A 15,045-nucleotide genomic window follows, 5' to 3' on the forward strand; every position below is an offset into this window, starting at 1 on the left:
TCAAATGTCTGTTTTCAGAAATAGAAATGTTTGATTTTAATGTAGTTGAACTTGTCAATCTTTGCCTTAATGGTCAGTGTTTTTTGGATCTTAGGAAACCCTATTATCTGGCATGCCCCTTTGCAAAGTGACTTCACCATTCCCACTATCAGAATTCACCACCCCTTGAATCTGAGCCAGCCCTGTCATTTGCTTTAACCAACCAACAGAGAGAACTGATGCTCTGTGATTTCTGAGTCTCAGCCCCAAGAGGCCTTGCAGGTCCCACTCTCATTCTCTTGAGAGTGGCACCCTGAGACCACCGTGCTATGAAGAAGCCCCCGGGATGAAAGACCACAGGGAAAGAGAGAGGCCCAGGCGCTCCAATGAGCACAGTCACCCCGCCCGCTGAATGTAGCTACGTGAGTGAGTTCAGGTGACACCAGCAGAAGAACCACCCTGCCAGCCCACAGAATACTAGGAAATAATAAATTGCGGCAGTTTCAAGCCATAAGATTTGGACTGGTTTGGTATGCAGCAAAGAGAGCTACCTAAAATCACATCCTTTCCAACTCCAAGGCCATAAAAATAGTCCCTATAATTTGTAAGAATCTTCAAGTTTTTCATTTTCGGTCTCTGATTCCTCTTTATTTTTATATATACAACAAACTGAGCACCTAAACATGGTAAGCTGTCTTAGCCTGCTCAGGCGGCTATAACAAAATACCACAGAGTGGGCGGCTTAAACAACACTTATTTCCCACAGCTCTGGAGGCGGGCAAGTCCAAGATCGAGATGCCAGCAGATGTGGTTCTTGGTGAGGGCCCTCTTCCTGGGCAGTAGACGGCCATGTTCTCGCTGTATCCTCTCGTGGCAGAGAGAGAGTTCTCCTGCCTCTTCCTCTTTTTATAAGGGCATGAATTCCATCATGAGGGCCCCCCTCCTCATGACCTAATCGAAGCCCAATTAGATCCCAAAGCCCCACCTCCAAATATCATTACAGGGAAAGATTAGAGCCTCCACATAAGAATTCTAGGGGGGACACAAACATTCAGTCCACAGCATAAGCCAACCGTCCCATCATCATCTTCTGAATGTCTATCCCTTCACACAGGCTGACAGTGCTCCCCAGGTCATACTCCAAGTTTCCATATGTTTGGCCTGTTTCTGGGCTCTACTCTGTTTCAATGGTCTAGACCAGTGCCATCCAACAGATATCTGTGAGAAATGTAATTACATATACATTATGCATAATTACATATGTGATTTTAAGTTTTCTAGTAGCCGCATTAAAAAAGAAACAGGTGAGATTAATTTTAATAATATATTTTATTTATCCTAATATATCCAAAGTATTATATCTTCAACATGTGATCAATATTTAAAAATTACTACTGACATATCTTACATTCTTTTTTACTCCTACCAGGTCTTCAAAGTCTGGTGTGTACTTTACATTTACAGCACTTCTCAATTCATACTAGCCATATTTCAAGTGCTTAATAGCCACATGCGACTAGTGGCTATTACACTGGAGAGCAGGGCTAGACCATATTATTTTCCATGACTATAGCTTCATAATAAGCCTTGCTAACTCACAGAAAAAGGCCTCCTTCCTTGTTCTCGAAAACTGTCTGGTTATTCCTAATTCTTTACAATGTCACATGAATTAGAATCAGCTTATTAATTCCATGAAAAATCCTGTTGAGATTTTTATTGAAACTGCACTAAATTTATGGACTGGAGAGTCAACATCTTTATAATAATGAATCTAATCATCCATGAATATGGTACGTCTTTCCATGGATGTCTTCTTCTATGTCCTCTAATTAAATTTTCTCCATAAATATCACAGATCATATACAACTTTTATTAGATATTATTTATATATTCTGTATAGATTTGCTCCTGTTGTGAATGGGGCCTCCATTGCCCCTGCTCCCCTTACCACACATCAGTGTGGTTTTACTGAGTTATGACTCTCTGAAGGCTCGGACAGCATTTTTTTTTTTTTTTTTAAAGATTTTATTTTATTTTTTTCCTTTTTCTCCCCAAAGCCCCCGGGTACATAGTTGTATATTCTTAGTTGTGGGTTCTTCTAGTTGTGGCATGTGGGACGCTGCCTCAGCGTGGTTTGATGAGCAGTCCCATGTCCGCGCCCAGGATTCGAACCAACGAAACACTGGGCCGCCTGCAGCGGAGCACGCGAACTTAACCACTCGGCCACGGGGCCAGCCCCTCGGACAGCATTTTTTTTAGCAATAAAGTATTATTTATTAAGGTATGTACATTGTGTTTTTAGACATAATGCTATCGAATACTAAATAGACCACAGTATAGTGTAAACATAATTTTTATCTGCACTAGAAAACCAAAAAGTTCATGTGACTTGCTTTATTGGGATATTTGCTTTATTACAGTGGTTTGGCACTGAACCTGCAACATCTGAGGTGTGTCTGTATGAAAAATGGGCACAGAAAAGGAATTAGAGTTCTAGCCATGTCATTCCACCTCTCTGAGCCTCCATCTCAGTCTGTGCAACGGAGAATATGAGTACCTGTCTTGCAGGAGGATTCCCAGTTACATGCCACCTACACTATTTTTGCCACACTGCATACCTGCTGGCCCACACGGTGCCTTTGAGAGAATTAGAAAAAGGCACCTCATCTTCCCAGCACCACAATCCTGTGCCAGGGCACATGGCTTGGTAAGCAGCTCACAGGCTGTATCAGCCTGTTTGCCAACACCTCCCCTCCCTTGGGGCAGGGCACCTGTGCAATGAATAACCTGCACAACTGTACACAATGGCTCTATTGCTAGCGTCTGACCTTTTCTTTTAAACACCTACTCCCTTCTAAAATGTATTTTAAAAAGAACCCTATTACTACTTTAAATGGAAAAACAGCGTCACTTCCCATAAAGAGAAGATAATCTTAAAATTAAAAATTATAAAAACATTTGACATTATTTAGAATCTTGCTAGATACCATTGCCTGCCAAAGGTTCTGAGCTTGAGCCTGAGGCCTCTTCTCTTCATTAAAAAGAGAAAATTCTCAACTATTAATGACTACCAAGTAAACTCATCCTTGATAGAATCAGATGAACAAAATATGAGTGAAAAATTGAATTACTTTTTCACTATTTAATGATATTCCAAAATGCCTCTTTGGGGAAACACCAGAACAGTATGGATAAGGGCACTATAAATTCTACCCCTTATGGCTAATGATAAAGACAGCCACCATTCAAGAGCACCATTGGTCCAGTCACTGTGATAACTTCTATACATCCTCATCCCATTTGAACGCTCATGATAACTACAGGTAACTAACTATAACTAATGCTCACAATAACTATAGGGATCATTAGCTCCTTTTCACAGATGAAGAAACTGAGGCTCAGCTGGCCAACTCGAGGTTACACAGACATCAGAATTTATTCTAACACCCATCCCTTTAACCACTAGACCCATCATGTAAAATAAATACACCTGGATTAGGGGTTATCTCATGAGCCACAGAGGCCCAGGTTCTATACTTCACTTCCCCCAAAGGAAAAGTCCCCATGGCAGACAGCCACACAGAATTCCCTCAGCCTGGCCTGGCCGGACTGTCTGGGCTGCGGCCCCCCTGGGGACTGCCTAAAGGAAGCCCCTCAGCTGGGCAGATCCTCTTAGGGCAAAGATCCCAGCAGGAAAATGGCTCCGGATAATCCCTGCCTGGACCCCAGAGACAGCTCGGCAACAATTCAGAGATGAGAATTGTTGAATTCAATTACGACCGGAGCCCAGATAATCCTTTTATGAGCCCCCACCACAACAAGTGGATAATGTGATTTTGCTGGGACAGAGTCACAAGAAAACAAAATTCTTCCTGGTTCCTGACATAGCCGGTTCTACATGGCAGAGCGTAAAAGTAAAGATGGCTGGGCCAAAAAATACACGACAAACAGGACGAGATATGGTCAGATTAAAGCTGGGAAGGGACACTCCTTCTGCTCCTCAGGCAAGACGCTGGCCGAGCACCAACACCTCTGCCCCCAAGATGGAGGTACTAACAACCTAGCTGGGAGGCAAGGAATGGGCATCAGAAGAGTAAAACAAATCTAGAACAGTGCTGGGAAAGGGAAGGACCAGATAGGGAAGGGAGCAGCAGGAAGGGAAGGGGGTGGGCAGTGCGGGAGGGATCCCTGGCAGGGACCAGAGCAGGGCCAGAGGTTCAGGAAGCAGGAACAGAAAACCTAAAGGTAAACTTTTTTTGACGGGATGAGAAGATGAGTCCAGGGAAATAATAAGAAGCCAAACAGAGAGGGTCAGAGAGGGAAGGCCCTGAATGCCACATCAAAACATTCCATTCAAATGCGTCAACTGTGTCAGCACGCAAGACCCCTAGCAAGCATTGCTGGTGAATGGAACAGAGCTTGCTGTTTTTCAGTCCCAAGTCACCTGCTTTCTCTTGGACAGCAGTCCTCCAATGACTGAACCCTCTGTCCAGGAGCAGGGCTTCAAAGAGCTCTGTCCAGCACTGCTCTCAACCTTTCTATCCAGTGTTAAAAATATATAATAATCGCATACTATCCGGTGCTTAATGCCAGAGTTGAACTCTCTGGGGTACACAGATATTAAATATGCATAAATATTTATATATATACAAATAATATAGGGGTACATGCTTAAAAATAATTTAATATCCTGACAAGTTTACTTGTAAGAATTTTATATTTGAAAAATAACATGCAAAGTAAACTGACTTTTCCTTGTAAAAATGGAAAGACGAGTGAACTCTCTCATAAAACTCCTTTAAGAAAAAGTTCCACCTCTACCTAAGCTTAAATGATGGAGTGATTTACTGAAAATCCAGTGAAGCTAGTGAGAGATACCAAATGCCCCTGAACATGAGTTATCTGAGGTTACTCTCTGAGCAGGAGAGCCAGGCGAGGCCTCAAACCAGTATCAGGCGTTTCAGGAGACAGTGTGGACACTCGTGGTTTTGTGGTCTTCAACCGTCCTGCCAGCCCGGATGAGTCTGAGCGGTCAGGGACCATCTGGTGACAGCATGCAGGCTGGCTCTGCAGAATCCAGCACAGGAAAGTCTGCGCCGTGCAGAGACGCGCTCCCTGCTGAAACCTGACTGCTGTGGCTGCTCCCCCTTCCAGAGCCCTGACCCACGACCCTGACCAGGTATATTTTCCAACTGATGAGCAATATTCTCCAGCTGATTTAATTTGTAATTCAGAAGGAAAACGCAAAAAGGGAAAACTTTCTATTTATCTATGTGTAATACCAAACGGAAGCAATCTGACGACGTAATGTATGGTATTACAGTCACGTGTGTCCTCTGGCCTGTGTTGTCTATGGATCCTGTCCATATTTTTCTCAAAGCTCTTCTTCAAAGCACGCAGACTGCCCCGGCCACCTGGGTCACTGTAAGTAACCAGTAACTGTGCATCCACTTGAACAAAATGATAGCGGGGGGTCAGAGGAGGCTCGAGTTCCCAGAGAGGGATCATCTCTCACAGGAGCTGGAAATCCACTGGCCTTATCTAGGGGAGGTGATGGGCTGGCCGCAAGCAGCCATGCAGGCACCGGCACAAAGCCAGGAACAGAGTGCCGGCTCAACACAGCGACAGCTGGAATGTGGAGGGTCACGGAGGGAGAGAAGGGCTCAGGGCTGGAAGAGGGGTGTGACCCCCGGGAGAGGAGGAAAGTGTGAAGGAGCACAACTGTCCTCAGAAAGCCACTTCACGGCTCTGCTCCTGGAGTCGCAGGCAGAGCCACCAGCACCCATCTGCCTGCCAGCATCTTGGGCAGAAGAGCAGGAGCTCCACGGGCCACTTCCCAGTGTCTCTCAGGTGTGGAAGCAACTCCACGACAAACCAGGTCTGGGTTCCTCAGGTCCGAATCCTTGCTAGGTCTGTATCTAGCATCACAAGGTCACATTCCTCTGCTCCTCTAGGAGAGGATGAAGTCTGTGGACACCAACCTAATCCTGGCAATTCATAAACAGGGGGAGAGCCGTGACACAAACACTAACAGCACACAGACGTGTGCACGACAAGCATCCAGCAGCTGCCCTCACAGGGCAACACAGTCCAAAACTCAAGACCTCGACCTCAGCCCTATGCAGACACTACTGCTCACTCCCCCAGCAACCCTGTGAGGCAGGATTATTTCAGGTGACAAGCCGAGGTGGAGAGAGCTCACCCAAGGCATCTACCAACTTTAGAGCCCCAACTGCTTTCCTGCCACTAAGGCTCTTCAGAAGTATGTTTCTGCTCCCGTCCTGCACTTCCTTCTCCGAGGCCTAAGGGCTCTGCCTTCCAGATCTCACCCAAAGCTGTCAGCGAAAGACAACGAAGCTATCTTTCCAATGCTGAGATCTGTACAGGATTCTTCTGCGACCTCCCCCTCCACTCCCTACTAGAGGAATTCTCAACTTCTCTACTTGGCATCGCCGGCCTCTCACTTCTGGTCTCCCTCTGTTATCCCCAAAGCTCCCCAAAGAGATGGGTTCTCCCTCCTTTACACACTTCATCCTGAAAACTACTCTTCCCCCGTCAAGGCCCCCTTTCGGCCGGGGAGCAGCTGAGACCCTTCACCGAAGAGAATGGCCAAGGCCCAGAGCGTCCAAGCCCTGGCCACAGCCGGCCGCCTAAAGGATGCACCTATGGGCAGTCCAATTTCAACGAAGAGAACTGAACAGACCCAGAGTCCGGAACATCTCCTGGTACTTAAGAGTTTTCCTGGAGTAATCTTCACCCAGCAGGACCAGGAGACCCCGCCCCGCGAGAGGCAGGGAGGCAGGCAGGCAGGCAGGTGGGGATTCCCTCCTCCCTTTCCCGCGCCTTCATCACCCCTGGGGACCACAAAAGCCCGGCCCGAGGCGCTGGACCCCCACCCACAGCCTCTCCTCCACCGGCCCGGCCAGGCCGCCCGCAAACCACGGAGGCCACTCAGGGCACAGCGACGGACCCGCCCACTGCCCCCAAGTCTCAGCTCCCGGGACCCCGGACCCGCAGACCAGTCCTGGAGCCGCGGAGGTCAGAGGGCGCATTCTTCGCCACCCCGACCCCAACGGACACGAGGGGCAGAGCGAGCCCGGCGGCAGGCGGGCCCCGCAGAGCGAGGACGCGGCAGTGCACCGGCGCGGGGCCAGGGCCTGGGGGGCCCGGGGCTGGGGGGTACCCGCCCAGCCTGGGGCGCCGGCGCGGAGAGGAAAGAGCCCCTCCCCCTTCCCGCTCCGGGGCCCCGCCCGGGCTCCGGGCCCCGCGGCGCAGCCGTCTCGCGGGAAGGCAGGCGCGGAGCAAGCGGGAGAGAGGACACTTACTTAAAAGGCTACATAGTTTCACTCCTTGCCCTTCCCTGAGCGGCGGCGACACCTCGCGGCCCCTAGGCTCACGCCTCAGAGCTCACGACCCCAGCGCGGCAGCTCTGCCCCACCGCCCACCCCTTACTCCGCCGTTGGGCGGAGCCGCGCCTCAAGGCCCCCGGTCAGCCCAATACGCGGCCGTCCTTGTCCGGAGTGACGTGTGCGCAGAGCAATCATTGAGCCCACCCAGCCGAGGGTGGGGCTCAGGCGGTGCACAGCGCTTCCTACTCGGGCTGGACCAGCCCGGAGCCGCCTACTGCGCTTGCCCGTGACGGGAAGGGGCGGGGCCTAGAGCAGATCCGACACTCCGGGTGGGGTCCAAGCTCGCACGCTGGAACGCGGGCTCGACCCGGATGGGGAGACCCGGGGGCCGTCAGGCCCGGCAGGTCGCCTTTTGTTGCTCTCTTTAGAAGATGGAGGTGCCCATTCCTATGAGGCACACCACTCCTGTCGCTGGCAGGGTCTAGGAGTCAGGGTCCCTGTGTTCTACCCCTCAATTGTGTGGACGTCGCGTGACCTAGGCCCCCTTTTTTACCTGGGCCTCAGTTTCCCCATCCGTAATACAGAGGAGGGCTGGATCTGCCAAGCGCTAGTATTCCAGAACTTACAGAACTTACGTGGGGTGCGGAAGAGGGGGAGAAGGGGACCTACACGTGACCTCCCCTCGCGGGGCCCCGCCTATCCCTGGTCCAGGGGCTGGAAGCGCCCAGCAAGGCCGGGCGGGGGTGGGCGGATCCTAAGAAACGCGACCCAGCCGCCCTTGGCAGCGGCTAAGGCGGAGCGCGGCTCGGCGGCCGGCCAGCCCTGGCATCGGCACCAGAGGAGCATGGGGACCGCAAACCGGGCCTCGCACGGGACTACCGTGGAGGCGAGGGCCCTGCAGAGACTCGGCGTGTGACGTGGAGCGCCTCTGGGGAGGATGGACGAGGGGACGGGAGGCAGCTAACGGAGCTTCCTCTCTGCTCCCGGTCTGCGGAGGCGCACGTCGCGGGTCCCGAGCGGGCTCCGTCGACAGCAGCGGCAGCGCCGACCTAGTCTCGGGCCATGAGGAGCGCTCGGACCGCCCAGCCAGGGGCTGTCGTCGGGTCTGGCCGCGTCCTGCCGCGCTGAGGGCGTGAGGCCGAGAGGGGCGCAGGACGCCGGGCTGCGGCGGAGCGCACCGCCATGGCGAGGGAGGAGTGCAAGGCGCTGCTGGACGCGCTCAACAAGGCGACAGCATGCTACCACCACCTGGTGCTGACCGTCGGCAGCTCGGCGGATTCGCAGAACCTGCGGGAGGAGCTGCAGAAGACGCGCCAGAAGGCGCAGGAGCTGGCGGTGGCCGCCCGCGCCCAGCTGACGGCCGCGCTGCGCGACCGGGGCCTGGGCGCCGAGGAGCGCGCCGAGTTCGAGCGCCTTTGGGTGGCCTTCTCCGGCTGCCTGGATCTTCTGGAAGCCGACATGCGGCGTGCGCTGGCGCTGGGCACGGCGTTCCCGCTGCACGCGCCGCGGCGGCCGCTTGTGCACACGGGCGTGACGGGCGGTGCGGCGGGCATAGCGGCGCGCGCCCTGAGCGTCCGCAGCCTGCGGCACGAGGCGGAGCGCGACTTCGACGTGAACGACCTGCGCGAGCTGGAGCGGGAGGTCCTTCAGGTGGGCGAGATGATCCACGACATGGAGATGAAGGTCAACGTACCCCGCTGGACGGTGCAGGCGCGGCAGGCAGCGGGCGCCGAGCTCCTATCCGGCGCCGGCGCCTCTTCGGTGGGCGGCGTCTCCACAGAAGGGCGCAGGAGGCCCTGCGATCTGAGCAAGGCTCTGGCCGCCGCGGTTTTCAGCGCTGTGCTGCTGGTGGCTGTGGCCCTAGCTGTGTGCGTGGCGAAGCTGAGCTGACCGAGACCCGACGGCTCACCAGAGCCACCACCTCCTCCCCAGGGGCACCCCTCCAGGAAAGACCGCAACCGGGATGGAAAGGGGATCTGGCATGTTTAAGGGAAGCGGTTCTAAAACCCTATGTGTGTACGTCTACACGCGTGTTTCAAGCACACATCTCCTTGGGGAGAACATGGTTTCCTCTTGCTGGCCGGAGAGGAGTTAATTTTTTGCGGGCCGCCGAGGCATTACCGCTAATGTATGCAAGAGCTTTATCCCCTATTAATAGAAAACCGGCCACAGTGACCCCAGATTCCTCCGAGTTAATGGGTTACCGCATGTGCTGCTGGGGCGTTTCTTAGACAGGAAACAAATTGCAATAAGATGTAAGCAGTTTTTATTACCTTAATCCTTTGGGGCCTAAGTTTAGGAGAGTATGCAAATAGAAGTTCATCAAAGTGCTTTCTCTATGGCGCGTGATTGCGCTTTTTGGTGGATTTTATCCGTTAGTCACCAAAAGCGGCTAGAAGAGGTTTGGGGTCACGATCTCCCGCGCAGGGTCTGACTCTGCCTAGGAAACCAGAGAAGGGCTGGTGAACCTGCCCTCACGGGCTTGGATCCACTGCACACTTTTGCGCATTGAAATGGAGGGGTGCAAGCTTTGGAAAGAGCTACATGCTGTTTAAACAGGCACTTTCTCCTCCTCTGGGGCTTATTTTTGTTCCAGAACTAGAGCAGTTTTTGATCCTCCGTTGGGGGAGGGCTGGGGAATCCTCTTTGGTGTCCTTAATCCTGTCTATCCCTTGGAATTTGCTTGCTGGCCAGTAGGAGAGCCGGCTTTGGAAGGGAGCTGCACAGCTCCCTGACCCCAACACCGCCTCCTGAGACGGTGAAGTGGCATCACTGGCCACAGAGGTTCTGAGCCAATTAGCCCCGAGACTGGGTTAGAATGTAACAGCTTTAACTTGGGATTTCAGAAGCTTTTTAAAAACAATCATTTGAAAGAAAAAATCACGTAACCACATTGTGTACTCTCAAAGCTGGTTTTTTATGAAGGACATTTGGTCACGAATTCATACTTGCCAATAAGTCAAACATAGAAGTCTTTACTTATATACTTACGTTACTAAATATACATCTGCATCTATTTTTAAAATCGATCTTCTGGAAGGCAGGAGGTCATGGCATAACCTACTGGAACCACAGGTGTAAATGACAGAAGTTAAGCGGCCGATGCTTCTTTTGGTCACTAAATAAGGAAATGGGTCCAGGCTGGAATTTACCAGAGAGGAGCCACCGGCTCCCACCTGTGGTCCTAAGAGAGAATCATTGGGGAAGTAAGGCTGAGAAAACAAATGCATTTAACTCTAAAGAGAATCTGAAATAAAATCCAGAGACTTTGGTTTGGTTAAAAACTGACGAGGATTTTTTTCTTTCTTTTTTACCCCCGAAGTGAGAAAGGGGACCAGGAGGAGGGACCTGGCAGTTTTTCACAAGGGCAAGTTGGAGGGCCAAGGGGCAGAGACAAATAGCAGCAGGAGTGCTCAACCAGTCCTGAGGGCCCCACTCCCAGCCCAGCCCACTCCACTCCTCCTCGGCGCACAGACTCCAGTACCTGTAACAGTGGAAAGGTGGGATCTGTTTGTTTGTGTCTGTGATCATGGCTTTAAAGAGAGCCACAAGGTCAAAAATTTTACAACGATAACTAATAAAAAGAATTCCTTCTGCCTCATTCAGTCTGGGTGAATCTGAATAGGGGCCATGTCAAATTCTTTTGCACCTGCTGGCCCAGGGTAACTTCAGAGATGATATGGAAAGTTTTCTGACTCCTGTCTTCCTCCTCCCACACACAGCACAACATGGCATCTCTGTCTCCTTCCCCAAAGTCTCATCTCTCTCAGGTGAGAGGAAGCTGAGGCGTATGGTGACCCAGTTTGGAAAATATCACTGAAAACCAAGCCCTAAATATATTCTGTTTCTAAGACCATGACTCTCTGTTCTTATCAAAGTGTTTTTGTTCATGGAAAAATAATTGTTCAGCAGAACTTATTAAAGAAACCACCCATGAGAAGTTGTGTAATCCGTAAAGCAATTGGGGCAAATTTCTTTGTTGTCACTTTTTCCACCCACTTGGCAAATCCTTGAGCATTTACTTATATGTGTAGTCAGATGTGTACCTGATTCTGAGAGTCCTCTGCCAACTGAAATTAGTGATAAAATGTTGCAAAAAAAAAAAAAAAAAAAAAGCTGGGGGCCGGCCCGATGGCGCAGTGGTTAAGTGCGCCTGTTCCACTTTGGCGGCCCAGGGTTCACCAGTTCGGATCCCGGGTGCTGACATGGCACCGCTTGGCAAGCTGTGCTGTGGTAGGCATTCCACATGTAAAGTACAGGAAGATGGGCACGGATGTTAGCTCAGGACCAGTCTTCCTCAGCAAAAAGAGGAGGATTGGCAGCCAATGCTAGCTCAGGGCTACTCTTCCTCAAAAAAAAAAAAAGCTGAATTATAATACATATTTATCCCGTGGACCTGTTAACCTAGACAACTCTTTCACCTTGAAGATTTTAAGCATTCGTAATATTTGGCATTATTTGGAGTTACAACATTGCCTAATAGAACTTTTGCTGTATAATGCAAGCAAAATCACTTTCTGCTTGAGCATCAGGCTGCTCTCTCTGTCTCTCTACTCTCATTTCTATATATAATTCAAGAGATTGCTTTCTGACCAAAGCCTGATTCAATTTAGATGTTTGATATTAAAGTCATTAATTTTCTAAAATCATTTAGTATGATCTTATGCTATGATACAAGTGATAGAAAAAGACAAAAAGGCAAAGTGTTTAATATAGGGTATATCTGATGAGGTCAATGTTAAAGTCTATGGCAGAGAACATCTACTTGCTCAAATTAAAGACACAAGTAAAAGGATAGATCTTTACTTCCAAAGTTAAATACTGTTATGAATCTCTTGTAAAATTAAATATCTGAAAAGAGAAAACATCCTGGGCTTCTCTTTTGGGAAAACAGTACTGCTTTATCTGATATGAAGAAGACAAGAACTTGGAATGTCATGGCACTTAGCATGGGAACTTTGACCCATTGCTATTAGTAAAACAACAACAACAAACACCTAATAATGTTTGGAGAAAAAAAAATGATGCCTGGCAAACTCTTTTTTCTGTGCTGTAAGAACTTCTGCTATTCAATGCTGAAAGGGAAAGTACTTTTGGTAAATAAAATTAGAGCATAAACTTCCTGACTTACCTAAGGTTTACAGTAAGCTGCATGAGCTATGTGCGATGGTGAAGGACTGAACAGTAGCTTTGGTTAAAGAGAGTTGTGGGTCACACGAGGACTCTGATAATGCTGCATTTTCCTTTTCAACGTGCACACTGATACATTTTTAGCTACTTGGTTTCTTTTCAGAATGTAGTTCTCTGTTCTGTAAATGCTTGTTAAGAATTTGAGCCCCAAAGTGTGAGCCTGTATGTCAGCCTGAGAAATAAAGGGCTGTAGGACTCACCTCTGCGTTCCTTTGGGGAGTGCCTCCTCCTTCAAGGCCAGACCAGCTGTGCTGGCTGGGGGCTCTACCTCTCTCTCCAAGTACCTCAGACAAGTCACTGACCTCCCAGTGCCTCGCCTTCCTCATTGGTGAAATGGGGGAGTCCTGAGTGATTAACTCAAAGGTCCCTTCCACAGCTTAAAACATTTAACAATCCAATTAAACAAGAAAGGGTTATTTTGTGTGTTTGGATTTTTTGGGTTCTTGTTGGTTTTGGTACATACTGAAATGGAATCTTACACTTTGGTGGTTATTGTCTAAAATTAGTCTGTTGGTAAAATTCCATGTGAATTTTAAAAATCAAGATGAATTAAGCTTACTGTGAATTTAGTCCATATCAGAATTAGTGGATGGACTTAAAAGCAAATTTGTGTAAATGCTGCTTATTTATAGTATTTAAATTAGATTAGGAATTTAAATTCAGACTCTATGTCTGAGTCCAGGAAAGCCTAGCATTTATTAAACAGTTTGTTTTACCCAGGAATCGGGATACGTAAAGTGACTCTAGTGAATTACAGATTCGAAACCGTGTCGTTTGTCATGGAGGCTGGGAGAATCCTATTTTGGAAGTAACCTGGTGCCCTCAGAACTGCCTGCTATTGGGAAACTAGACCAGCATGGGGTGCTTTGTAGGTGGAATCATATCCAAGGTGGAATTAAAGGTTTCACGTCTACTGTTTGAATGACGCTTCTAACTAAAACTATTAATCAGTAAAAACTTAAAGACAACATGCAGCATTTATAACTTAGTCGGAAAAGGCACCTTCAAATGACTCAGCTATCAACTGTTGTGATTTTTTTTTTTTTTAAAGATTCTATTTTTTCCTTTTTCTCCCCAAAGCCCCCCAGTACATAGTTGTATATTTCTCGTTGTGGGTTCTTCTAGTTGTGGTATGTGGGACGCCGCCTCAGCGTGGTCTGACGAGCAGTGCCATGTCCGCGCCCAGGATTCGAACCAACGAAACACTGGGACGCCTGCAGCGGAGCGCGCGAACTTAACCACTCGGCCACGGGGCCAGCCTCTCAACTGTTGTGATTTTTTAAAAAGTATCCTTAATCTTCTTCATGCACCTTTGAATTGAAGTGAATGTCCTGATCAACATATTTACCCTTCAGAGATTTCATTACATAAAGAGATGTTCAGAAATACCCTAGGATTATAAATCTCCAAGTGCTTTTCTACAATACGATTATACTCATCTTTTAATGCAGGGTGGAATCCGGGAAGCATAGTAGGTTTCCACATGAACGGTCTTTGGCTGTAAACACAGGTCAAAGTCATATTCAAATACTGTTTCTTTGGCTCTTAGAAATGATCAAAGGTGCAGGAACTGACCACATGCCACAGCCCTGTGTCCATGAAGACAAGATGGAGTCCTGGAAACGCATTCCTCTCTTTCATTTACTTATTTTCATCTCATTCCACGGAGGATTCTGGGTGTTTTCATTGCAGTACTATGACATCTTGGGCATCCTTGTTCTTTGGTGTTTAGCTTTAGAATTTTATAACCATAACAGTTATATGATAAATGTAAGTAAGCCAAATGAGAGCTCCTGTTGGCAAAATGATTTTGGACAGTGCTTTTAATATGCTGTTGCCAGAAAACAAAGGTGAATGTCCCCTGCCTATATGTATGTGTTAGGCATGTACAGAAGAGCTACAAGGAAATATAAAGAAATCAAAATACTTGTTAAGGTTGTGGGATTATGAATGGTGTTTTTTCAGTATTTTTATTTTATGTTGTCATATTGTTTTTACAATAAAATTTTGAATGCTCTTATCGTCTAAAAAATGTTATTGTTATTAAAATATAAACTTTAACAGTTAGGGTCTCAATCATAATAAGAAACAATTTCAGAACCTTTTCCCAAAAAAAGCAAAGCAAAACACTTTTGGAATCTTACTCCCAGGGAATCAGAAGCATTTTTTTCTTTTAATTGAAGTATAGTTGACATTACAAAATGATCACCCTAATAAGACTAGTAACCATTTGTCATCATACAAGGTTATTACGACATTGTTGACATATTCCCTATGCTGCACGTTATATCCCACGACTTATTTATTTTATGATCAGAAGTTTGTACATCTTATCCCCTTCATTCATTTTGCCCTTCCTCTGGCTACCACCAATTTGTTCTCTGTACGTATGAGTGTTTCAGAAGCATGTTTTGAAACCTCAGAACAGCACTGAGGTTAAGAGCACTGACTGTGGAATAAGGTGCACCTGAGTTCAGATCCGATCTCACCGAAGAAGTTCCTTAATCCCGCTGGCCTCAATTTCTTC

General features: G+C 48.3%; 2 protein-coding genes across 4 annotated transcripts in view; one reads left to right on the forward strand and one right to left on the reverse strand.

The window, feature by feature from the left end:
• ANKRD27 (ankyrin repeat domain 27) overlaps positions 1-7,608 on the reverse strand; it is a 46,991-nt gene extending 39,383 nt beyond the window's left edge. For 2 of the 3 annotated variants that reach the window (XM_070557340.1, XM_008514063.2), the window contains exon 1: positions 7,305-7,608. The gene's annotated coding sequence lies outside the window, so the exon portion shown is untranslated. Of the gene's footprint in view, positions 1-6,998; positions 7,211-7,304 lie in introns of those variants that run through there. The other variant, XM_008514062.2, reaches the window with a different exon arrangement.
• A 14-nt stretch (positions 7,609-7,622) lies between these two features.
• Positions 7,623-10,929, forward strand: RGS9BP (regulator of G protein signaling 9 binding protein). The gene has a single exon (XM_070557346.1). The coding sequence runs from the start codon at positions 8,511-8,513 to the stop codon at positions 9,216-9,218; it is 708 nt and encodes a 235-aa protein (XP_070413447.1). The 5' UTR covers positions 7,623-8,510; the 3' UTR covers positions 9,219-10,929.
• Positions 10,930-15,045: the final 4,116 nt, after the last annotated feature.

Source organism: Equus przewalskii, chromosome 9 (genome assembly GCF_037783145.1).
Source record: "Equus przewalskii isolate Varuska chromosome 9, EquPr2, whole genome shotgun sequence".
NCBI lineage: Eukaryota > Metazoa > Chordata > Mammalia > Perissodactyla > Equidae > Equus > Equus przewalskii.